The sequence below is a fragment of the Triturus cristatus genome, chromosome 2_2 (genome assembly GCF_964204655.1).
Source record: "Triturus cristatus chromosome 2_2, aTriCri1.1, whole genome shotgun sequence".
NCBI lineage: Eukaryota > Metazoa > Chordata > Amphibia > Caudata > Salamandridae > Triturus > Triturus cristatus.
The window spans coordinates 289,801,158-289,827,479 of record NC_140582.1 but is presented as its reverse complement, the minus strand read 5'-3'; the positions used below and the strand labels follow the sequence as shown (position 1 = coordinate 289,827,479).

Here is a 26,322-nt window from a genome sequence, read left to right as displayed (position 1 = left end):
TCGCGGTCAAGGCGGAGCTGCGCGCCCGAGAACTTAAATATGCGATGCTTTACCCGGCAAAACTACGGGTAGAAGCCGAGGGGCGCACATGGTTCTTTGCCACGCCGACGGAGGCCACGGAGTGGCTGGAGGGATGGCGCCCGGCGAAAACATCGGGCCGAGCGGGACGCGCCCCCCGAAGCCACTCGGCCTCCCCTGAAACCATGGAAGAAGCTGGGCCTAGGGAGGATGACAGCACGCTGCGGAGCTGAGGCCGCGATGGAGTGGACGGACTTCGGCGGCGGGGGAGTGTCGGGGCCGGTTGGGCCCGGGTGATCACAGGAGACTCGGACTATGCAGGGGCGCTGCAGTCTTTGACCTTTGAACTTTGAAGTTTTCTGATGATCGGTTTCTGGAAAGGACAAGCACATGGTGCGGGGATCGGACGAGGGACAGTGAGCAGCCCCTCCCCCACACGCAAGTAGCAAGTTAGGGGACTCAAGCACTCTGCTAAGTTGGGGTGGCGGGTAGTTTTAAATCCGCTAGGCAGGGAGGCAGGGAGGAGGGAGGGGGGACAGGGGCACTTTGGGAAAGTTGGTTTGTATTTAGTTCTGGGTTTAGCAACTACACATTGGCAAACTCTGCGAGCTAGGCCGGTTGGAGATCCAGGGAGGGATGCGCGGCGGCGGACACTCTTTACCACACTACATGGCATGGGACTCACATAGCAACACCCAGGAGGTCACCGCTAGCTCCACGGAGGGACAAGCGCAAAACCACAGTCCCTCACTCCAAGTTCTGTCGTGGAATGTGAACGGACCGGGAGATAAGATTAAACGAGGGCTGGTCCTACAATATCTCAAGCGCAGGGGGCCGGCGGTGGCACTCTTACAGGAAACACATCTAGTAGGCACGACCACGAAAGCACTGGACAGATGGGGATTCAAGATGGCGATACATTCTGAGTTCACGTCAGGGTCCCGAAGGGTGGGCATATTGGTAAACAAGCGCTTCCCTCTGATTATGGTTGACTCCCATAGGGAGGAGCAGGGTCGATTTGCGGCGCTGACCTGCCAGTGGGAAGGGAAAGTGTATAACTTTGTGACAGTATATATCCCACCGGCACTCCACCAAGATACGCTCCGGGCACTGGGTGAATTCCTGCTGGCGTTACCACATGGGGAGCTCATCATGGGCGGGGACTTCAATGCAACTATGGACCTACTACTGGACAGGTCATTATTTAGTGGCCACGGTAGCGCCACCCCCAAACTACGTGAATTCACGGAGGCACTCGGCCTCGTAGACACCTGGAGGGCGCACTGTCCAGAGGATAGGCAATACACATTCCACTCAGGGGCTCACAACACCCTTTCCCGCATAGACTATATTTTCACATCACCTACAGGATTGAGGGGAATGACGAACGTTACCCACTAACCCAGGGGCATTTCGGACCACTCTCCGGTACTAATCACATTTACCATCTTCACCCCACATAGGCGCAGGGTATTCCCAATTCACCCAGGTTACCTCCAAATCCCTAAAATTTGTAAAGCCCTTCAGACGACAACCAAACAGTATTTCGCCGAAAACAAGGATTCCGGGGTGGGCCCGACGACGCTATGGGAGGCGTACAAAACGGTCCTTCGTGGACAAGCAATCTCCATGGTTACGGACCACAAAAAAAACCACCGGCTGGAGGTGCTCAGGCTTGAACAAGGGGTGAAAGAGGCAGAGGCCAACCATGCAGCGCATATAGATGAGGACACCACGCATGGAGTCCGCATGGCGCAGCAAGAATACAAGTCATATCTTTGGGAGGCCGCACGAGCCAAACAGACGGCAGCACGGCATACGATTTATGAGTTGGGGGACAAGGCAGGTAAACTGCTGGCCTGGCTTGAAAAGGGGGAGCGGGCGGTGCGTTGGGTGGCTCGGATCAGACTAGACTCGGGAGACCTCACGTCGGAGCCAAGGCAAATTGTGGAGGCGCTAGCGGCTCACTACAAACGGGTCTATACACCGGAGGCCTCGTCCACTGTGGCAGACAACGAGGCCTTCCTCCGGGACGTCGCGATGCCAAGGCTGGCCCCGTCAGAGGTAGATGCCCTAGAGGTAGACCTGACGGCAGAAGAGCTCACACTAGCAATACTTGCTCTCCGTGCTGGGAAGGCGAAGGGGCCTAATGGTATCCCGGTGGAGTTCTATAAGAAGAACGCTGCCCGCGTAGTCCCGCACCTATTGGACATGTACAAAGACAGCCTATCGACCGGGACCCTGCCCCTGGACCAGAGAATGGCTACCATAGTGGCGATCCCGATGCCTCACAAACCTGCGCATGAATGCGCTTCCTATCGCCCAATCTCGTTGCTAAATGCTGAGGCAAAAATCCTGGCAAAGGTGCTGGCGACAAGACTGCAGCCCCACCTTTCAACCCTGATACACCCGGACCAATCCGGGTTTATGCCTCATCGAAATACCGCCCTGAATATACGGAGGCTCCACGGGATTCTTGCGCGCCGCTCCTCGATAGAGGAAGACGCGGCCATCCTCTCACTAGACGCACGGATGGCGTTCGACCGGATGGAGTGGCCATTCCTCTTTGCCGTTCTTCGCCATGTAGGACTCAGCCCCAAGATGTGCGCATGGATTCAGCTTCTATATACCGAGCCACTGGCACAGGTGGTGGTCAACGGACATATCTCAGACCCCTTCCCGTTGGGGCGAGGGACGCGACAAGGCTGCCCTCTTTCCCCACTCCTTTTTGCGCTGGCCCTGGAGCCGCTGGCGGCCTGGTTGCAGCAGGACCCGGTGATCCGGGGGTTCAGGTGGACCATGGGATGGGAGGACCGCATCTCCCTTTATGCTGACGACATCCTGCTCTACCTGGCCTCACCGGCACAATCGATCGCCTGTCTCTTGGACATCTGTGCGTCGTACGGAAGGGTGTCCGGCTATGAGATAAACTGGGAAAAGTCGATTATATATATGCTCCGAGGATCGCCGCCTCGGCTCCCGAGGGGGTGCGATATCCGGGTGGTGGAGGACGGGTTCAGATACTTAGGGATCTATGTGACCACTGATAGAGACAGATTTGTGGCTGAAAACCTAACAAAGCCCCTACATAGGTTTCGTAGCGACGTCAAGCACTGGCGTTCCTTACCCTTGACTCTGCTCGGGAGAGCCGCACTCTTCAAAATGATGGCTCTCCCTAGATTTTTGTACCTACTTCAAAATACACCCTTCCCGGTGCCACCGACGTATTTCGCTGCCATCAACGCGGAGGTCACCAGCCTATTGTGGGAAGATAAGACGCCGCGGATAGCACTCCATAAGCTCACCAGGGGGTGGTACGACGGAGGTATAGCCCTCCCAGACATAAGACTGTACTATTGGGCATCGCAACTTACGGTGATAAATCAGTGGCTGCATGCGCATGGGGAGGACCCGGCGTATCGTATGGACCGGCAGCTGCTGGGGGCCGGGGGGGTCATGGGAGCGCTATACAACTACAGGAAGGGCCGCTGCCCCTCGGGTCCCACGGCGCACACTCTCCAGATATGGTTTGCAGCGCAGCGGGCGCTGGGCTGGGCCGGGAAAATAACCCAGGCCACACCGTTATGGGAGGCGAAACAGTTGGGGGTGCTGCGCACTACCAAGGGGTTCCATCAATGGGACCTAATTGGCATCTCCAGGGTCGGTGACCTTTGGAAAAAGGGAGAACCGGTTACGTTTGCCCAACTGCAAGCAGATTTCGACATGGCCGACACCGAACGCTTTAGGTACCTGCAAATCCGTCACGCACTCCAGGCGGCGATCCCGCCCGGGATCCGGCTTCCGGAGTCATCACCATTGGAAGATCGGCTCCTCACGGAACACCTGACACAAAGGGCGACCTCTTTGACATACCGCAAAATGATAAACAACCGGCCAGAACCGTTTGCAGCCCTTAAGTGCAGATGGGAGTCTGAGCTGGGAGACTTTGCCGAGGCAGACTGGCAGGCGGCGCTTTCCTCCCCTAGGGAAGTGGGCATATCATCCAAACTGCGGCTGATCCAACTTAAAATCCTGCACCGCACATACTACACCCGTACACTCCTATTTAAACTTCACCGAGCGGACTCCCCACTATGTCTCAGGCAGTGTGGTATGGAAGGTACCCTTTTGCACACCCTCTGGGAATGCCCGGCCATAACTCTGTACTGGAAGGGAATAATGCGCACACTCTCCCAGGTGACCAAGGTTCCGACGCTCCCGGAGCCGCGGAGGTGTCGCCTCAACGTTTGGGAGCAGACGGATCTCAATAGAGTGACACGACTCTGGGTAACACTGGGACTCATGTTGGCGAAACGTAATATAGCCCAGGGTTGGGGATCTAGGCAAGCACCGACCCTCGCACAATGGTCCCAGGATATGGACTCCACAATGGTAACCGAAAAAACGGTATATATTCATAGGGGTTGCCCCAAAAAATGGACCCAGGTGTGGGGCGGGTGGAATGCCTATAGAGGAAATATATGTGAGCCCCCTCGTGATGTTTCAGACGCTGAGTTGAGTGACCATGACTAGACGATCTATCGCACGTCTGCAGAACAAGATGTACACTGTCATACGATGCAGAAGGGAAGCTCTTGTTTTTCTAGACTGTCATGAAAGCCTAGCTACACTCTCGATGGGTTGGAATATGCTGAACCTGCTGCCAATGTATGTTGCTTTATGTTTTAAAAAATCAATAAAAATATTTACAAAAAAAAAAACCCTAACATAGCAAAGTGATCTATGAAATGTTATCCAAGAGTTGCATGCAAACTGCATGGTATAGGTTGTAACGTTATGTTTTTCCCCAGTCTTTCATTATTCTAATTGTGCTAAGAAGGGTTTATTTGGGTTTGACATTGTGAGTTCGTGCTTCTGCAGACCAAACACTCTCTTAAAATATACTGACTACCAGTATCTGTGACACATGACTCCTACACCTTGCAATCCTGATTGTCTTATGTAACATTTTCTATAGACTGATTTGCACACGTATGAATCATTGGCTCTGTACATTGCGTGTGTGATGTAAAGTGTCTGACACCCTACACTGGTATGAGTAGCGCTACAATACAAATGAAATGCATGTGAGAGAGGGCCTATGGAGAGATGAGGAGCACCGACAGAGCGCGGTAGTGAGGGAATTCAAGGAGAAGCTTTTTTGGGGGGCAGGGGTGGCATCAAAGATTGTCGCACTGGGTGCCACCAGAGTTAAAGCCGGCCCTGCCTATGACACCAATGACGCGGTACAAAAGGGGGTGGTGATGGACAGAGCATCAGAACCAATCAAACACTCACACCCAGTCAACAGATCTGGGTTTGATCCATCACCGTTCTTTAGCCCACTCTGCCACCCCAGTTCAGACATGGCCATATGCAAATCAGTCTGACCCTGTGCCTCATGGGAACAGTCCAGCCCGAACTGCCAAGTCATGCCTTCCCTGGACCGGAAACAAGCTTCCTAGGACCGGTTTCTGGCATTTCAGCCGTCTTCAGCCACGCTTGCTTGAATCCAGTGGCAAAGTGAGCAAGGGACTCACGTCTGAGCATACCCTGCCAACTTATGGCGAACAAAGCGGTACAAAAGGGAGTGGTGATGGATGGAGCATCAGAACCAATCAAACACTCACACCCAGTCAACAGATCTGGGTTTGATCCATCACCGTTCTTTAGCCCACTCTGCCACCCCAGTTCAGACATGGCCATATGCAAATCAGTCTGACCCTGTGCCTCATGGGAACAGTCCAGCCCGAACTGCCAAGTCATGCCTTCCTGGACCGGAAACAAGCTTCCTAGGACCGGTTTCTGGCAGTTCAGCCGTCTTCAGCCACGCTTGCTTGAATCCAGTGGCAAAGTGAACAAGGGACTCACGTCTGAGCATACCCTGCCAACTTATGGCGAACAAAGCGGTACAAAAGGGAGTGGTGATGGATGGAGCATCAGAACCAATCAAACACTCACACCCAGTCAACAGATCTGGGTTTGATCCATCACCGTTCTTTAGCCCACTCTGCCACCCCAGTTCAGACATGGCCATATGCAAATCAGTCTGACCCTGTGCCTCATGGGAACGGTCCAGCCCAAACTGCCAAGCCATGCCTTCCCTGGACCGGAAACAAGCTTCCTAGGACCAGTTTCTGGCATTTCAGCCGTCTTCAGCCAGGCTTGCTTGAATCCAGTGGCAAAGTGAGCAAGGGAGTCACGTCTGAGCATACCCTGCCAACTTATGGCGAACAAAGCGGTACAAAAGGGGGTGGTGATGGACGGAGCATCAGAACCAATCAAACACTCACACCCAGTCAACAGATCTGGGTTTGATCCATCACTGTTCTTTAGCTCTGACACCCTACACTGGTATGAGTAGCGCTATAATACAAATGAAATGCATGTGAGAGAGGGCCTATGGAGAGATGAGGAGCGCCGGCAGAGCGCGGTAGTGAGGGAATTCAAGGAGAAGAAGCTTTTTTGGGGGGCAGGAGTGGCATCTAAGATTGTTGCACTGGGTGCCACCAGAGTTAAAGCCTGCCCTGCCCATGACACCAATGACAGCATTGATAACATCCCTGATGATACCTGAAATAACATCTTTTATGACAACATCGTGCATAGCAGGGGTGCGAGTTATAGTTTCTTCATGGCTCAAATTCTAGCTACTTAAGTTAAATACAATTGGTCAATTTCAGTGTTTAACTTTAAAATGTTATGTTGAAAGTGACATTTTCACCCAAGTATAACGTCACTTTAACCTTTGTTTTTTTTCAGTGAAAAAAAAAAGTACAGCCTTGAATCCCTGGGATTGACTTCAGCTGAGGTGGTGAGAGGCTTTCTCTTTAAAATGCATCAGACATAAAAAGGACTTACGTCTATTTCTTCTGGCACACTGTGTGATTTCATAGATGAAAGAAGTTCCATTATGGGTTTAACTTCTTCTTTCAGCATCGGAATGATGCTCTGGGCCTGTGTAATAAATAAAGAGACGTGAAAACCAAACTCAGCCAACCATTACATTAAAACACTTAAAGCCACTTGCCACCAGGCACTCTTCAAAATGGTAAATTTGCACACAGAAGTCAGCGTTTACATTCGATTCCAGACAACATTCTGAAGAAAACCTGACTGAAAAGTAACATTAGGCAGGAAACTGTTGGTCGCCTAACATTGTGGTTGCAAAATGCAGGTTTCAGTTGGTCTTGTACAATCAATTACTGTAATGTTCACTGCTCTTGATTACAAATATGTACCGATGTACAATAGCTCTTTATTTAAGGCACACGAGTTTTGTAATACAAGAACCTTAAGTTGCTTTTACAGTTCATTCAGCTCAGAAGAGACACGGACGGACAGAAAAGATGGGAGGAGAGAGACAATGTTTTTGATAAATTGATAAAATGCGTGAAAAGCTGAGAAGCGACTCACAGTCAATGATAAAATTAAGGACAGTCGGAAGAAGGGAGGCACAGAGTGTATGATAATTAATAAAGCAGAAAATAACAGAGGTAGTCTGTGATAAATAGGATTATGGGGGTAGGGGGTAACAGGATAAACAGAGATGAAGCATAGAGAAAATGAGAGGAAGACACTGGCACGGGCTTCTATTCTCTCGCATCTTGTTCCATTATGTAAAGTGCTCACCATACCTTTGTGACTAGGTCCGCGCTATATAGATACCCAAAATAAAATAAATTAGTATGCAGGGTCAACAAGAGAGAGAGGGTCTGAGTGCGCACGGCGAGAAGAGTGTTTTTTTTTTTTAATGAACTAGTATAAGGGGTAGGGTGAAAGCAAACAAAAGGAGATAGCGTCTTTAAGGGAGGATGTCGGGAGCAAGGATCACTGTGATAACAAGACACAAACCCTAGGATAAATAGTAGAAAGGTGAAACAAGATGAATAGCCTTTAACTCATGGGGGCAAGTGTGGGGGTAATTAGACACCAAGCCTTTGATTAAAGGAATTAGGTTGATAGGGGAGAAAAGGACAGAGGGGCTGTAATAAGCAGGAATGCAGTGTAAGGAGGGCGAGAAAGCCCAATTGATAGATGCTGGTGAGAGAAGCTGTGTGAAATGGGGGACAAGGTGTCCTTTAAAAGGTGAGGCTCTCTCATATGTTCTACCAGTGGCTTATTTTTTTCTGCCTGGTAGAAGCTTCTCAAAGTTGTTCAAAGACGTGCAACCTATAGAACACGACGGTACAAGGAAAATGCAGCCAGCCCCCCACCCCAATGCGCAAGAGTTCCTCATAAAACAATTCTACCGCTATAATTTACTGAAGGCTGAGGGGTTGGTAAGAAAAGACATTTGGCACCTTAATGCCACTCCCAAGTAATTGGTATTTCACTTTCACAACCAACAAAAAGATTGCATCACCAGAGGAACACAGATATAAGGACAGGAATCTAATGCATTTCGGGGAATACACACTTTAAGGCTTCTTGAAGGTATAGCACATCATCGCCAGAGGTTGCATCAGAATGACAGTGCTGCCACAAGGTGAATTGAAAAGCTCACAGCTTAGTGACAAGATCTATTCTTGCACCACCTTGGCTGTGGCAGAGTGTACACAAATATTTGCACGAGGACACCCCATGCAAGCAATGGCTGTATTGGGTACATGGCAAACTATCTTGAAATATTTCCATTTGAAACCACCTTCTTCATATTCACATCATCGTGAAAGACGTTCCTCCATTCTACAAAAGCAGCAATGTAAACCATGCCTATCAATGCCATGGAGCAACTTCTCAAGCAAGGAAGTGCACGGATGTAACAGGAACAGAAGACCAATTTCTTCTCTGAGAGGGACAAAGTCTGAAGGACCATATTGTCTGGCTATAAATTGGATTAAAGCTTTGAAGTTCACAGGACGCGTAGCTCAAAAAGACTCCTTGTAAAGGTAATAAGAGAAGGGATTCCAATTTCCACAACAGCGGTCTAAGTAGTAGGTTTCACTAATTTCCATGGAGGTACCTAATAAACTAGGTGTGTTAGAATGTCACATGAGCGACAGAGGAAGTGAGGAAATCAATCCTTTTATTCATTTACCAGTGACTAAACTGTAACCGATCAGTTCTGTAGTGAGATCTGGAGCAGAATTTGCTGGCAGCAGCAGTTAACATCAAGAAGGCAATAGTATCTGAGCATGATTGCTTACTTTACATTGTAGGGCTGGAGAATCCAGCCTTTGCTTCTGGTCAAGAGTCCTTGTCTCAAATTAAGCCTGATGATAAATCCTTAGGTACTCAGAGCAACCACAATGGCAACTCCGAGAACCAGCAATCATGCAATATTTAAAGGCTCTTACATATTTAAAGTGTGTAGCGTTGATAAAACCTAAGAAGAAGGCAAACAGTTGGGCTGGAAAATGGAACCACAGAACATTGGATGGTATCATGGAGAACTCCTTCTAGAAGATGTGCCCCAGCGGGCAATTCCATGCTCAGTGTTGAGAAGTCACATCTTTGGCAGCATGAGAGTAGGAAATGTCAGTTCTATGACATTTAATGAGGGTGCAGTACAGTCTGAGAACATATTTATGACAAAGTTTCATACTTTTGTTATTTGGTAATTATTTTTAGATTTCTAGAAGTACATTTTAATTTTGCTTTTACTCTTATTGGTATTTATCTTTATATTTGATCTTTGGGGAAATAAGTGTACTTCCTCAAGCAATTAACATAATCTCATAATGCACTGCATGTATGGTTTTAACATATAAAATAAATACACTCACCTGAAAACAAAACTAGGGCATTTGTAAATCTTCACCTATTTAAGGTCCCTACAATAACCTTGTCCTCCTTTTAAAAAAATTAAACCTCCACATGCTGTCAAGATATGCATTCATGGGACTATCAGCCATGACACAGCTGTGAGAGTCACTCAATAGTACTACATCTACTCTTGGTTTTTAAAAACTCACACAAAGAGGGGAATAGATGTTTTTATGGCTATGTGCAAAAATAACTCAAAAGGCAAATACATCTGAGAGCTTTATGTAGAATGCGCCAAAGATCTGCTCCTGTGTAGGTCAAGAAGAGTGAAACAGTCCTCATAGGTGCTCTCAGTATCTAGTTCAGTATCCCCAGTGGTGAATCTGGCTGTACACGTGGATCCTCAAATGCAAGTAAGACTCGCATCTAGAGAGGTGCCTCGCCAGGGTGATGTACTGCGCAATCTGTGATGCATCAGGTAGGTGGAGACAGTTGGCCCAAGACTTCTTTAACCCCTTCTGTGCCCATGACGAGATAGTCTCGTCATGGAGCGCGGTTGCGCTGTGCCCATGACGAGACTATCTCGTCATGGACCCCGCCCGCTAATGAAAGGGCCGGCACAGGAGGGGGAAAGGGCGGGGCACTCAAGGGGTTAACACTGTTCTGATTCTACAATACAAAAAGAAAACAAGTTGTCTTTCCAGTGCCAAATGTTAAATCATCTTCAATATGCTGAATTTGTCTCCCAAAAAGGAACATCTGTCACCTGGAGTGCAACAGCCAGGATGTCCATGTCATGTGAGCAATCAGCCACCAGGCCCACTGTCTGATTACAATAAGGTGTAGCCTAAATGGTGAGAAGTGTTTAGAGCCAACCAAAGATGACACTCAGCATTACGAGAGCAGTAGGCACCATCTCAATGTACACGAGGGGGCATGAGGCCATAAAATGTACACGAGGGGGCATGAGGCCATAATGAACCGTACACAAGATAGTGCACCTGCCAGAATGGACTAGTACACAGGATAATGCACCACAGATGCAGAGTATTGAAGTTTCATGTCTCAGATAATTAAACCATCTTGAACAAACAATGATTATAGACTTGAGTAGCCTAATCTTTCCACCCCCAGATCAAAGAAAGCTAGCAATGCCAGTAGGAAAGCAAAAAGATAAGTTATCTGGGAAGGAGAATCATTTTTAAAATGGACATTTTCCCTACCATTTAAAGATGAAAAGCATTTCAGGCTACTTCAGTTTTCTCCAGCACCCACAAGAAATTATTGCCATATTAGGCTGTAGTGGAGTCTCTGCCCCTTTGATACCTACGCCTACCAGACGACGAGCTGAAGCAAGTGTCTGTTTTGATTCACATCGTGCTCTGCATAAGGGGTAAAGGCTCCGACTTGCACCAAGTAACCTGGAGGCTCAAAAGGCAGCTGTACTTGGCTAGATCATTGATACCAAATGCAAGTCCTCCTGCCCTCGCTAGATGCAGAGAAGGTTTTTGACCACGTTGTCTGCCCTTCCTAACTAAAATATTAGGCAAGACATCCCTAGGTTCACAAAGGAAATCATTCATACTAGTGAATTATGCTAGGCCCTCTACAAAACTACGGATACACATATATCTCTCTAAGCCTATCCATCTAACTTGAGGCACGCAACAAGGATTCCCTCTTTTGCCTCTGATTTCTTCCCTCACTATGGAACCTTTGTACCACCAGGTTATGGCTAACACTGTTGATCACATGTCTGGAAACCAAAAGAAGACAAGTAAAACTGGCGCTCTTTGCGGACGTCCTTTGCTTTCTAACCATCCCCTCTAGCTTGCTTCCTGCACTCCTGATGGAACAAGAACATTTCCGCCTGGTCGCCAAATTCAAAGTTAGTCACCACAAACCCACGCCAATGGGAGTGGTAAGGGATCGTAAAGCTTCCAAGACAGAGGCAGCGAGACAATGACTGCGTCTGACCCTGGAGAAGGATTGGGTACCTATGGGTTACTATTACGTCCACCATGATCAAAGTGTTTTCTAGAAATGTCCATCCCCTCCTGGAAATTCTGGTCGAAGATTTATGGGGTAGGATTGAGAACTCCTGGGTTGGCGGGATAAACTGCATGAAAATGAACTTCTTGCCCAGGTTAATATACTTTTTTCGCTCCCTCCCTGTGCGAGTCCCCCAGATGTCATGAAAAGCCTAACTCAGAGGATGTGGGCGTTTATATAGGATGCCAAACAACCATGTGCATCAAAGTCTCTGTTGATGAGGGTTCGGGAGGAAGGCGGTATGGCCGTCCCCAATACAGACAGTTATATTCTAGCCACACAGACCTCCCCAGTTCTAGTGTGGTGCTCCAAAGATGCTATAGGTTGAAGCAGGAAAGCAGTTCTCTTCTCTTCCACCACTTGCTCTGGCTGCCCCTTTATCCCAAGGCCCCACCGTCGCCCTAAGATGGTCAACAACAGAAACCCTACATGTCTGGAACAATGCTCAGAGGACAGAAGGGATTACGACCTACCCCTCTTTCCATAATCCCAGTGACCGAGAACCCAGTCTTACCCGCGGGGTTGACCCATAAACGCTATACCTGAGACAGTTGTATGGAGGGGTGCCCTCAAGACAAGAGGACGGTGTGCCAACGATTTCCTGCATGGTCCCAAAGACCTATACTGTGTTACGCAACTCCTGTACTGGGAAAGACAGCTTAATTTAAGAGTGCAAGGTGCACGCAAAACCACGAAGGTCAAGGACATGTTCTAAGAGAGAGATACCACTAGAATGCTGTCTTGCCTATACAAAGCACTAGACAGAAAGACCCCAGTGACACAAGTCATACACGACAAAATGGGCTGACCAATTGGGCCTAGAGTTGGCCGAATCCGACTGGATTTTAATATGGAGGCAGGCAGCGCATTCTTCCATCTGGCTACAGCTTACAGCTAACACCTTTATTTTATTATGCTGGTACATGACACCTGTCCACCTCAAAGCAATGACTAACGCCCCCAATGTGTGCTGGAGAGGCTGAGGCTCAAGAGGGACATATTGGCACATGTGGTGGCAGTGTCCGCAGACACAGCAGTTCTGAGCCCAAGTGCTGGAGGTTATAAAGGAAATCACAAATTTAACTCTTACCATGGAGCCCCTAATGGTCCAGCCGGGCATGGTGGATGAGGAGGGGTTGTCCCCTCTCCCTCACGACTAGATCACTTACTTCAATGCTCCTTGCAGCCTGCCTTGTGGTGGCACAATACTGGCGAAACTCAACCCCACCAACACTGGGTATGTGGTGGACTAAAATATGGAATATCCATTCAAATGGAATGGCTCACTGCACTCATGCGTGCACCATGCCCAGATTTAACAAAATATGGACTCCTATTCATACCTGTGTTAAACATGATAGAGGAATACCCCAACCTCCAGAACTGGTGTGCCTAACAGAGGAACAGGATGCAGCTCTGGATGACTGAGGAAGATAATCAAAACAACCAAGGGAGAGGAATGTGGTATCATTGTTTTCAATCGCGAAGGGCTGTAGAGTTATCACCTTAATATATCATAAATTATTTCACAGGCTGTAAAATGTCGATGACCCGTTACAGATATCCTGTGTTTAAGATTTCCTTTGTTCTCTATGGTGAATCCCTCGCATGGATCTGAAAACCTTAAATAAAGTTGTTAAAAATAACCTGTATAATACTGCCATCAAACCCACATTTCTGAATTTCGCTTTGTATAAAAGCCACTAGAAGGGGTCAAATGCATACTCAAAATCAAGTAGGGCATTGATGCCATTTAACTCTGGGTCAGGTGAGGCATTGCATTACACAACAAATACCTAAAGGGTCAATAGATAAGGGACAAACAAAAGTGGTCCTGTCCGACAGAGACATTAGGCAGAGGACAAACCTAGGTGCAATGACTTAAACCAAAATTAAATTTTATTTATCTAGCAAGGAAAGGGGCCTGCAAGAGTAGCAAGGTGCGCCAGAACCTTTTCAGGGTTAAGTAAAAAGTTGTAATAGCATGCTTTACAACAATACCTCTCTCGGGATATTATTTATTTGACGGTGCAGAGCCTTTGAGTCACTAGATCAATAAAGTCTTTGTAAATGTCCACTGGCAGCCAGTGCTGGACTAGAACTTTAACACAACCCTAACATGAAATTGCACTTAGAAGAAAAAAGGCTAAACTAAAGTCAAGCGTGAGCCCTAGTTCTGAATAGGAGGGCTACGTCAGAGTAGAAACCTCATTAAATCTATATGTATGTCCCTAAAGTGGGAACCGTGCATATCTCATAAGATGCCAGAGGACCGGAGTTTATGCCAGACTCACATTTCACTATGGATTCATCACCATCCAATATGTGGATGTTTCTACGACATTCCTAAAGAGAAGCAGTAAAAATAAAAATAAGGAGATGAAATGGTTAATCTTTTACTCAAATGTATTACTAATTAGTTAAAAAGCCATGAATTTAAAAGCAATTTAAATAATCTACATTACATCTAACATGGCCTACTAGTGGCCTAAGATGTATGTGGCATCTTTCTGAGGAACCTTCCATCTTCTTTACTTGCCTATCCTGTTGCGTTCAAGTAGACTTCAAGCTATGTTAAAACTGCAGTGTACTGATGCGCTTTTGCATACTCCTACAAAATACAGCCGTGTTTTAGATTTCATTACAAGACCGGAGGCTACATTATGCAATACCTTTTATTGCTGCCCAGACATGCAGCCCATCAAAGTGTAACCATTACATCATAAGTAAAACATTCCAAGTAACATAACAAAGTGCCATAGCAACCAACTATCTTCCTCTTTTATTCGCTGCTCCTGGACAGTTAAGTACAACTTCTTCTTAACTCCATATGACTCTGATGTTTTAGACATTATTTATGCCTGTTTAACAATTTATTAGCATCTATATTATAATACAGAAGTTTAACAGTTTTCTAGATTCAGAACTATCAATGTGTGTAGCTTTTTTAAACCAATTACTCTGGTTTAATAGATTTCATTTAACTCAACCCACTCCTTAACAGGTAAGTCTTTCTACCCCTTTAAGGATCCCCTTCCAATGTATGGTTGGGCCATTCCTTTTAACTTGACTCGTAACGTTTTCACGTGAAAATGATTGCTTGTTATCTAAATGTAACCCTTCAACACATAGCAACATGTTAATAAACCTCTCTTCTCATCGGATTCACTGTTTTTATCCAACCGGGTAATTAATGTAAACGGAGCAAACCTCCGACACACCCGATTGAAAGGGTCGACGTTTACTTTTAAACGCGAGATATGGCTCTCAGCATGAGCATGTAATTCTCCGTCTTTCACCCCCAAACCATTGCCTTTTTTGCCTTCTGGGTCACAACCTTTCACAGAGACCCGTCCTGCCAAAATTAGGAGAAATGTGACCCCCAGAGTGTAAATATATGCTCTGAAGGTCCACTTTTGACTAGCGCTTTGCGTTTCCATGGGGACGCTTAACGCAAAGCCAACAGACCGGATCAGCTGTTTTCCTCACCGATCAGCTGTTTTTCCCTTCGACTAGTGATTCTTTCCAGCTGTATTTTCCTTCAGCAATTATTTTTAAGCCTCTATTAAACTAGTAAAGAAGACCTTAAAGGGACAACACCCTTTAAAAAAAATAAAAAAATAAAAGAAGGTGGGAATTATAAAAACATCATGTCTCAAGATGAGTCACAACCCATTAATGAGTCACCACTCACTGAGACTTCACTGATAAACCTCTTTGAGAGGCAATTGAAGACATCCTTAAAGGAAGCTGTAGAGGCAGCAATCGTCAAAAGAAAAAGGAGTACTCATGGCGAAGATCAAACTCTATCTTCAGATGAAGAGCACAACACTGTTCCAAAGAAAAGCAGTAAGGCCATTAAAAAATGTAAACACATTGAGCCTCACGGTAGCCTATGCGCTACTACAGATGACAGGATTTTATCCATTGGTAGCCTGTGCACTACAAAAGACCTAGGTGCCCCGAGCGGCACACAAAGAATGAGCGACCTGAATGGCGCAAAAAGCACAGGTGTCCCTCGCGGCACAATAAGATTAGGTGCACCTCACGGCACAATAGACCTCATCGAAGAGGACGATGACTACCTGATGATATAATTGAGGAGGCCGATGAATGCATCTTTGACCCCCAGGAAACATTTGAGGGTGACCTCGATGAGGATCTGGGGCAATCTAGCAACTCTAACATCATTAAAGACCCATCTGGGTCCGAGATGTTTAACCCTTTTAAGATTACCCACCCTAGAGGTTCCGATTGGTGGCCCCTAGATCATGTAGCCAAATTTATTAAGGCTTGGATTCGAAAGCCCCTGGAAAGAGATTCTCAGAACCTAATGAGGTCCAAGTGTCCAAGACCTTTTTTGGACGACAAAGCCGGCTTGACCCCCAACCTCGAACCTGAATTGCTCACCTTCCTATTTAAACTACTGGGAGAGACCCACGCAAGGGCCTGGAACGCTGCCTTAAGCAGTGCCAGGATAATCTCCTTGACACACTTGGCCCCCTTGCTAGAATCCTGGATCTAGCCGAGGAATCCTCCTTGAATGGTACTCCGGTGGATACCGAACTCCTTCATGGATGGAGCCAGCACGCAATTTGCCTCCTCGGTAATGCCAACGACAACCTGACCTCCGAGAGACGTAGAGCCATCCTAATGCGCATGAATCCCAAATTGGGGGATCTAGCTAACAAAGATGTTCAAGGAGAGCCAAACTGCCTTCTCTTTGGAGAGACCTTTATTAAAACACTGGGAAAATACGTCTCAACATTCTCCGCTTTTAACAAAGCACAATCCAATATGAGGCGAATGTTCGGAGGCAGAGTTTTTGGAAGGGCTGACAGGGGAGGACAGGCTGCCAGCCTCGGATTCAACAGGTCCTCATACCATCAAAACCAACGCGGTTACTCGAGATACTACCGGGGGAACAACAACTTCTACCCCCAGAGAGGCCGCAACACTTGAGCACGAGGCGGAAACAATCGTGGAAGATTCCAAGGCCAAGGACAACAAGGTAAGACCCTCTCTTCCTGGTTCTTCCCTCCCAAAGGTAGGCGGAAGTCTTTCCCTTTTCAGCCACAACTGGTCCACCATAACGAACGATGCCTGGGTCCTAGAGACTGTAAAGGGTTTCAAAATAGATTTCATTATTACTCCTTACCAGACCAAACATCCCAGGGAACTTACCCTAGATCAGAAAAAATCCTCTTTGGTAGACGCAGAGGTGAGCCAAATGTTAGCCAAAGGGGCGATTCTCATCGTCTCGAACACCGGTCCAGGCTTTGTGAGCATAATCTTTCTTGTAAAAAAGAAAGACAAGGGATGGCGCCCCGTTATAAATCTAAAGGATTTGAATACCTTCCTTGTATACAGACACTTCAAAATGGAGGGCATACACCTTCTGAGAGATATCCTCCAAGAGAAAGACTGGCTCATTAACCTAGACCTCAAGGACGCATACTTTACAATCTCTATGGATCCAGACTCTCAGAAATACCTAAGGACTGTATGGAGAAATATAACTTATCAATTTCGCTGTCTTCCCTTCGGACTATCCTCAGCTCCTTGGTGTTTCACCAAGGTCCTGAGACCAGTGGTCTCCTCCCTGAGGAGAAGAGGAATTCGCCTTATTATCTACCTAGACGACATCTTACTGATGTCCCAAAGCAAAGAAGAACTACTGATTCACATGAAATGGACCGTGGATCTCCTAGAGAGTCTGGGTTTCATCATCAATGTAGAGAAATCCATTATGACCCCTTCTGAGAACCTAGAGTTCCTAGGTTTCCAGGTGAACACACCTCTAGCTCAGTTACAACTTCTCCCGAAGAAATTATCAAAAATAAAGAAAGAAGGTTCTTATGCCCTATCCAAAGACTTAGTCAGCCTGAGAGAACTTGCAAGGGTAGTAGGTCTCTTATTTTCATCCATTCAGGCAATTTCACCGGGACCCCTACACTACAGGGCCTTACAGAGACTAAAATCTTCAGGACTGAAGAAAGGTCTTTGGTATTCAGACTTTGTCTCCCTGTCCCTGGAAGCTCGAGAGGACCTCCTATGGTGGAGCAACAACTTAGGCAGTTGGAATGGAAAAGCAATATTCGGGAACACCCCAGACCACACACTGGAATCCGATGCGAGCAACCTAGGCTGGGGTGCCAGACTAGGGAAGTTAGAAACCATGGGGAAATGGTCCCAAGAGGAACTCACCTTACATATAAATTGTCTAGAAAGTGTTGGCCAGCTTGAATACCCTAATGAGCTTCAAGTCAATCCTGAAAAACAGTGACGTTCTTATCAAATTAGACAACTTTTCAGCCGTATCCTACATCAACCGCATAGGGGGAGCCAGGTCAAAGCTTCTAGCAGATTTAGACAAAAAGATTTGGTATTTCTGCTGGAATCAAAAAATAATTCTGAGAGCAGAATTCATCCCAGGTCATCTAAACACAAGAGCAGATTGGAACTCAAGGTTCCTAAAAGACAGGAGCGACTGGAAACTGAACCCTTTGGTCTTCCAGAGGGTTCAAGATCTTTGGGGCCCTTTCGAGATAGATCTTTTTGCCAGCAGGCTGACTTTTCAGATAGATTGCTTCTTCAGTTGGAGGCCAGACCCTCTAGCAACTGCAGTGGACGCTCTTCTAAAACCATGGGACATACCATATTGTTATGCCTTCCCTCCTTTTGCACTAATCCAGAGAGTTCTCTTGAAAGTTCGAATGGAGCGTTGCTGCATTGTTCTAATTACTTCCTTTTGGAGCTCTCAGATATGGTTCCCAAGTGTGATGGAGTTGGCGATAGAAACTCCAAGCTTTATCCCAGCAAATTTAGACCTCCTTCAGGGCCCAGGGGGAGAGGTACTGATGGAGCATAAAAAGAAACTTGCTCGTATGCAATCCTCTCGAATAACTTGTAACACTATAATCAATCTTTCCGTCAGTACTAACAGTGCACGACATTCAACAAATTGTATCTAGGGGACGCTGTCCTATGTGCCTTACTAATGAATAACCATAGTGTCCTAAAATGGTCGCCGAAAATGCGGGAACTCTTCTGCGCATGCGTCTACTACATCTACGTAGTATGATGTTTTCTGTCGCTTGTGGGGAAAACTCTGCAGCTGCGCAATAGCTTCTAAAATGGCTGCTTTAAAGTAACGCATTAGTGCACATGCTGTGCTGAAACTGACCTATGCAAGTTCTACTCAGCTATTATTGCAAATGAGTTATTAATTAAATGGGGTTAGAGTAGAAGTAAGTGGTATACAGTGAATTCATTTAGTTTTGTATTCTAACATGTTCTTCTCTGACTTTATTAATAGTTCGTATTTGGGCCTTGGAGGGTGAATGCTTCTCTGTTTTCTTGTGGCTTCTATGCATACGCAAACGTCTGCTTGTTCTGAACAAGTGAAGTAAATTGACTGACTGCCAAACCCTAAGCCCAGCAAGGACATGGGAAACCAATTCTTGACCCTACAAGAGGAAGAAGAAGTAACATTGTAAAATAGACTCATCGATCCACATATGAAATGCTTGTGGGAATAAAGCTTGTGGGTATTAAAATTAAAGGGCGGAGAACTAGACAATAGACTAAAGAAAATATTGCACTTAGTATGGTGTGATGTGTGATGTCCTCACCCCACTGCTTGGCCCAATCAAACTTGCGGGTGAACATGGAATTGAAACATTTGGGGGTGGATCATACATTTGAATTGGTATAACAGAGGTAAGTTCTAGTTAGTTAGACACACTTGATGCTGAGATGCTGATGCCATGCTGAGATGCTGCCCGATTTTGCTGCAATCTGACTGAAGAATCCAACACTAGGGAAATTCGCGGAACAACCGAGGAGGCATATCTAGGAAGGGGTCCGGATGAGCACGAGCCGGAGAGAGTAGCACCAGAGAGGGGTGTAACGCTGGCGTTACACTAGAAGAGGTCACCTTTTCCTTGTCCTGAACCTGTCCTGAATCCTAGACTCTCTGATGTCGGGGTCCTCACACCATCCTAGGTAAATATAACTGTAGGGTTAATGCTCCGTACTTGCTCTCTGTTCTTCTCTCCTCAGTTGCTGTCATTGCAAGAATTTATTAATGCAAATTGATTATAAGCTAACTGTACTATTTTTGCTGAAGGAGACTCCTGGTATATTCATATGTATGTTGATTTGACTCACAAAATTATTAATTCAGATACAATTTTAAAACTCCTTCGGAGTCTGTGGTTCTTTAAATAAAAGTTAAATGCATTATCGTAGTTCCTCCTTATTCTGATCTACTACTAGATCTTATCGAATTGTTCATTTACTCAGGAGACAGGAATGGTAAGAATACTGGTGTAAAGGTTTCCTAGGGTAAAATAAAATTGATGACCAGTGGATATTTGCCAGCTCATTGCATGTATGAATGTATATGGGCCCAAATGAGTGTTGAGTGTATGAATGTGTAGAGCTGGTAAACTCCGCTGCATCAGGTCATTTTGGTAGCAGAGGCATGGTTAGTATAGTTAGTTAGGTGAGGAGTGTATTTGAAATTGTGAATTATTGATTTATGTTTTAACCAAAACCCGTTATGTATTGTTTTATGTTGTCTGGTAATTCCCGGGAATATTAAATAGCGGATGGCGAGTGGAAGCCACACTGCAGTGAGGTTATTGGTCTGGATCGAGAAAGTACTGAAAGTTACGCAGGACTGGAAGCACTAAATTAGGGAAAATTTCTTGTAGGTTACTGAGAATAATTGGTAGCGAGGAGTTCGCTGGTGAAATTTTGGTATTATATCACCTAGAAAGGGTAATACTGAAGGAGTAGCAGGTTCTCTGATGCTTGTGTGATGAGTAAGCGGAAAGGTTTTACTTGTAGTGTGTGAAGAGTAAGCGGAGGGGTTTTACTCGCAGTGAAAGAAATCTTACTATTCTTTGAATTAGTGGATCAGACACAATAGCGAATGTTTAAACGTTGTTAATTAATGAAATTTGAGTGAAGAATTGTGAGAAAAACAAGTTTTCGCACTACCTTGTGAAGGAGGGGTCAGTTGCGGGTGCCACACTGACGTCACTAAGAGCCGCGCTGGGGGATTGGTTGAAACAGCGGGCGTATTTGTTGATGCGAAGATTGTAAAGGAGCGGTCAGTAGTAAAGAGTGATACTGACGTCACAGAAAAGCCGCGCAAGCATTGGTCGAGCGAGCAAGCAGAGCAGAAGTTGATTGGTCCTCAGAATAGAAAACGCACTAGTATTGGAGAATTTTTAGAAATTAAAGCACGCATCTGATTGGTTAACAAAATAGAAATCCCAAGAATAATAATAGATAGTGGCGTTTGTATGTACGATCCAACTTTAATAGGGACCTGACCAGATGGAAGATTTATAGGGTTTGCTTACGAGCAGTACCTTAATAAGCACAAGCACGCAATGTACAGAGAAAAGAGAAAAATGACATTTATGCAAAAGGTTGAAAATTATTTCAAAAAGGACAAACCCATTAAGAGTAGAGAGGGGATTCTCATTCCTCCTCCAAATACGCCTGCATCTTACATGGTGGTGGAGAGAGGCTATCATACTTGTGTATGGTTAGAAAATTGGGTAGAATACACAAAGGATGATGGTATATTAGCATTTCCGGAGTACGGAAGTTTTAATGGAAGAATATTGTACAATTTAAGAACACGAATGAATGAGCCTTTGAACGTGACAGACCACGAAGCAACAGGACCTTAAGCAAATATTACCCGAAATTTCCCCGAGAAACTAGAGATAGTCAAATAAAGCAATGGAGACAGGCCATGGTGGCAGAAGGTTTATATCCTGTGTTAACATCAGAAGAGCAGATAGGAGGTAAACGTACAGAAAAAAACAAGCACTTAACCATGTTAGGTAGCGGAGAGACAGAAGAGGGATACCTTGAAGACATATTGATGAAAAGTCCTCCACCTTATAATAATGGATTGAATAGTATGACCCCTAGTGCCCCAATGATAGGAACACCTTTGGTTCCCCAGATAGTACACAACACCACAGATAGGGTACTTCAAGAAAAAGAAAGGGAAGCAATAAATAAAAATAGAGACAAATTGATTCAGAGAATAGTTCAGATAAACGCACATCCTGAAGCATTGACCATACCAGTTACAATGGGACCCGTGGTTCCATTGTATGGAGAAAAATCATACTGTCTTAAAAATACGGTGATGCCTACTCCAAGTATAGAACCAAGATAGGAAAAGGTAATAATAGATGATCAAGCAAGTGAATGTGAATCATTAATATCATTGATGGATTTGCCCATACGGGAGCCAATGATGGAAACCCCGAAAAGAAATTTGCCTAGTTGTTCAAAGGAAGTTAGATTAGAAACATCATCAGGAACTAGAAGTGTCACAATAGTAACCCCAGAGGATATAGAGAGATGGTCTCAAGAACTAGAGAAGCCGAAGTCACAGCCAAAATTATTAGACATTTTTAAATTGAGAGTAGAATTGGAAGAAATGGTTGCTGGAAATGTAGGTCTAGACAGGCTAAACACATACAGTGAAGAAGAATTACTGTTTATCTGTAGAAGCATTACACGAAATACAAAGGCATTCCATGAAAAGCTGACTAATTTCGCATCAGAAATGGGAATTGACATAGGGAAATAGAAGGTGTTGCAGAAGCCTTATAGAGCAGAATTTGGAAAATATGAATGTGTCTGGAAGAAAGTTGCAGATCAGGGAATTGTTATTTCTGTTACAAAAGTGAGGAGATCTTGAAAGATGGAAAGTTAGATGGGCAAAGAAAAAGGAAGAAGCACGGGTAAATCGAATGACATCTGAATATGTCATGAGACAAACAGAAAAAGCTGAAAGGTTGTATCCGATGAGAGAAGTACCCGGAGGGGGGTACGTACATGTGCCATGGAATAGACAGGATATTTTGTCTTTTACGAATGATTTCCCAAAATTCAGAGAGAAACCAGTGGAGTGGTACAGACAAGTTGAGAGGTTTGTGAAAGTTTCAACAGTTTTATTGAAGGATCTGGATGGTCTGTTTGACATAGTAGTACCTGCAGATTTGTGGTTAGAATGTAAGATTACTATGGATTGGCCAAGTGAGGAATATCCAAGAGACTCAAAAACAGGAGCCCCGTCAGAGGATGTAATGAAAAAGTATAATCACCTTTCTAAAGAGTAAAATTCCCCCAAATGAAATCGATTGGGTAAAGATAGACAGAACAACCCGAGAAAAAGATGAATCTGTACATGCCTATTACGAACGTCTTTTACTGGTGTTCAAACAGTATAGTGGGTTTGAAAGTTTAGATAATAAAGACATGACTCATTTTGTGTATCGATTTGTGTCTGAGCTGAGATTGGATATATCTCAAATGATTAAGCAGCACAGGCTGTGCTGGCAGTCAAAGCCCATTGACGAAATTTTAAAATATGCAAAATATTGTGGGGACGAAATTGATAACAAGCAAAAGGCGTTAGAAGAAAAAGTAATGTGGGCTCAAGTAAAATTAGCTGAACAGCAAGAGCTCCAATTAAATAAACATTCAGAAAATCAAGGACGAGCACAAGGTCAAAGTGACAATAATGAGGAAAAGCCACGGGGAAGATTAAATCGGGAAGAGGCAAAGAAAATGTTTTTCTGTTAAGGGGGCGGGAAGTTAGGACATTGGAAGAACAAGTGTAAAGCTATACAAATTAATAATGTCCCGAATCAAAATTTAAATCCACAGACACAGAATGAGGCGTTAATGAGTCATCAGCAACAGGGTATAGATCTTCAGAGTCAATTGCCACCTGCCCCTAAAGCAGATTTTGTGAGTCAAGCCAAGTACAGCGTGGACGCTGGATTTCCAGAAGGAAGTGGTAAGAAAATGTTTGTAACATCACAGTTTCTTTTGCAGGACCCACTGATTGATTATGATCAGGAATGATGGTGCCCGGGGGGCGGGGGGGGCGGGGGTGGGAGGGGGGAGAAAGGGGAGTGCGTGCTTAGCGCATCCCTACCGGTAGATCAGTCAGGTCCCTACATAGAGGGTAAAGTAAAGGGAATTGATATTACCTTTTTGTTGGATACTGGTGCTACCAGGTCTACTGTGAGAACAGCAGACATTCCTAACCTGCCACTCTTGGGAGAGAATATACAAGTTGTAGGTGTTTCAAACAAACGGATTAGCACTCCAATCACAGAACCCATGGAGGTGCGAATTGGTAATTTTAAAGAAATGCATAAGTTTGTGGTCTGTGACTCAAGCCCTGTAAACTTGCTTGGGAGAGACCTGTTGTGCAAAATGAATTGCTCTATATTTTGCACCCCGGATGGTGTAGCAATACAAACCCCTGATGAAGATGGAGTTTATAAGTTCATGCTAGCCAAACAGGGAACAGAAGTAAATGAATTATATTCGATGATGACACAAAATGAATTACTTGCAGAAGTCAAACTGACTGTAAATGCAGAAATATGGGATTTTACTGGAAAAGAAATAGGATTAATGGCAAATGTAGATCCCGTAAAAGTGACTGTGAAAGAAGGTGCTGTTTACCCGAATACCCGACAATACAAAATGAGTCCAGAAGTAAAAGCAGGTTTCGCAGCAGAGATAGAGCGATTGGTTGAACAAGGTATCCTGAAAGAAATAATGAGTAGCCCTTGTAATTCACCCATAATTGGCATTAAGAAACCTAACGGGAAATATAGGGTGGTCCAAGACCTCAGAAAAAATAACAAGGTTGTTGTACCATGCTGCCCAGTTGTGCCTAATCCAGCTGTGATTCTTTATCAGATACAATGGAAAGCAGGATGGTTCACAGTAATCGATTTATGTCATGCATTCTTTTCTATTCCATTGCATCCAGATAGCAAGTTTTTATTTTCGTTCAAATTTGAAGAGCATGTTTAGGTCTGGAATCGTGTGCCTCAAGGGTACACAGAAAGCCCTTCAATCTTTAATCAGATTCTCAAAAGAAGCCTTGAATCTCTTGTATTGCCCAGAGTCAGTCCTGGTGCAGTATATTGACGACCTATTGGTGGTGTCAAACACACGAGAGGACTGTGTTACTGATTCAATTGCATTATTAAATCATTTGGCAAAGGGTGGACATAAAGTGTCCCCTGAAAAACTTCAGTTTTGTAAAAATTCAGTTAAATACCTGGGACATCAAATAGAAAGAGGAGTTAGAAGGGTGACTTCTGAAAGAATCAGAATAATAAGACAAATGCAGATGCCATGAACCCAAAAAGAAATAAGAATGTTCCTTGGAGTTTACTAGCCAAACCCCTGATACAAATGCCCAGAAAGAGAGAAAAGGATCCTATAGGATGGGGTGAGGAAAGTATAGGATCTTTTAGAAAGTTGCGCGAGTATTTGTGTGAAGCACCCGCTTTAGGCATGCCCGACTATTCAAAAGAATTTGCATTATTCTGCTATGAGCGGGGTAATTTCAGTTGTGACACAGAGACACGTATTAACGAGAAGGCCAGTGGCATATTTTCCTGCTACCTTGGATCCTGTGGCCTGTGCATTACCAGGTTGCCTAAAAGCTGTTGGTGCAACTTGTGTAAGCTTAGAACAGAGTGAGTCAATTGTGATGGGACACCCTGTCAAGGTGTATGTTCCTCATGCAGTGGTGATTTTACTAACCAGGACCCGAACACAGTATCTAACTCCCAGTAGGCTGACAAAATATGAAAGAATAATACTGGGAGCTGAAAATGTGACAATAGTGAGGTGTACTGTTCATAATCCAGCTACTTTGCTACCTGATCCTTACGAAGAAGAAGTGAGAGATGAGGTTGAGCATGAATGTCTTGACGTGACTGAACTTAGCACCAAACCACGTCTTGACATACAGGAGGACCCTTGGAAAAATGCAGAACATGAGCGGTTTGTAGACGGCTCATGCATGAGACATGAGGAGGGAGGATTGAGTGCTGCTTACGCTGTATGTACATTAACTGGAATAGTCGAAGCATCCTATTTACCAGAGGTCAGATCTGCACAAGTAGCTGAATTGATCGCTTTAATTAAAGCATGCAAAATTGGAAAAAATTGGAGAGTAACCATATTTACTGATAGTCAATATGGTTATGGAGTTGTGTATGATTTTGGCCAACTGTGGATGCAGAGGGATTTCCTGACTTCTTCAGGGACTCCTATTAAAAATTGAATTTTTGTGAATTACTGGAAGCAATTCAATTACCGAAAGAGGTGGACGTGGTTAAGTGTGCTGCTCACCAATCAGGAAATGACTATGTGACAGCCGGTAACCGATATGCTGACCGGGTTGCCCAACATTGTGCAAGGCATAAGATTGCCTTAAACAAGAAAATCGAAACTTGTGGAATCAGCTGCCAACTTATGCTACTTGCAGGAGTGGGAACCTGGGAGGAGGTGAAAGATCTGCAGGATGCAGTAGACATAAGAGAAAAGGAAGAGTGGGTGAAAATAGGATGTCATAGAAGGGCAGAAGATGGTGTGTGGGTTTGTTACGATGGCAGACCAGTCATGCCAGACAGTATGCTTGCGCCAATGGCTAGAATGTACCATGGAGACACACAT

General features: G+C 45.2%; 1 protein-coding gene across 2 annotated transcripts in view; it reads right to left on the bottom strand.

The window, feature by feature from the left end:
* Window positions 1-26,322, bottom strand: part of C9orf72 (C9orf72-SMCR8 complex subunit) — a 289,750-nt gene that overhangs the window by 182,312 nt on the left and 81,116 nt on the right. For both annotated transcript variants that reach the window (XM_085641326.1, XM_085641327.1), the window contains exon 3: window positions 6,880-6,975. In XM_085641326.1, coding sequence (XP_085497452.1) covers window positions 6,880-6,975 — 96 coding nt within the window. The remainder of the gene's footprint in view (window positions 1-6,879; window positions 6,976-26,322) is intronic.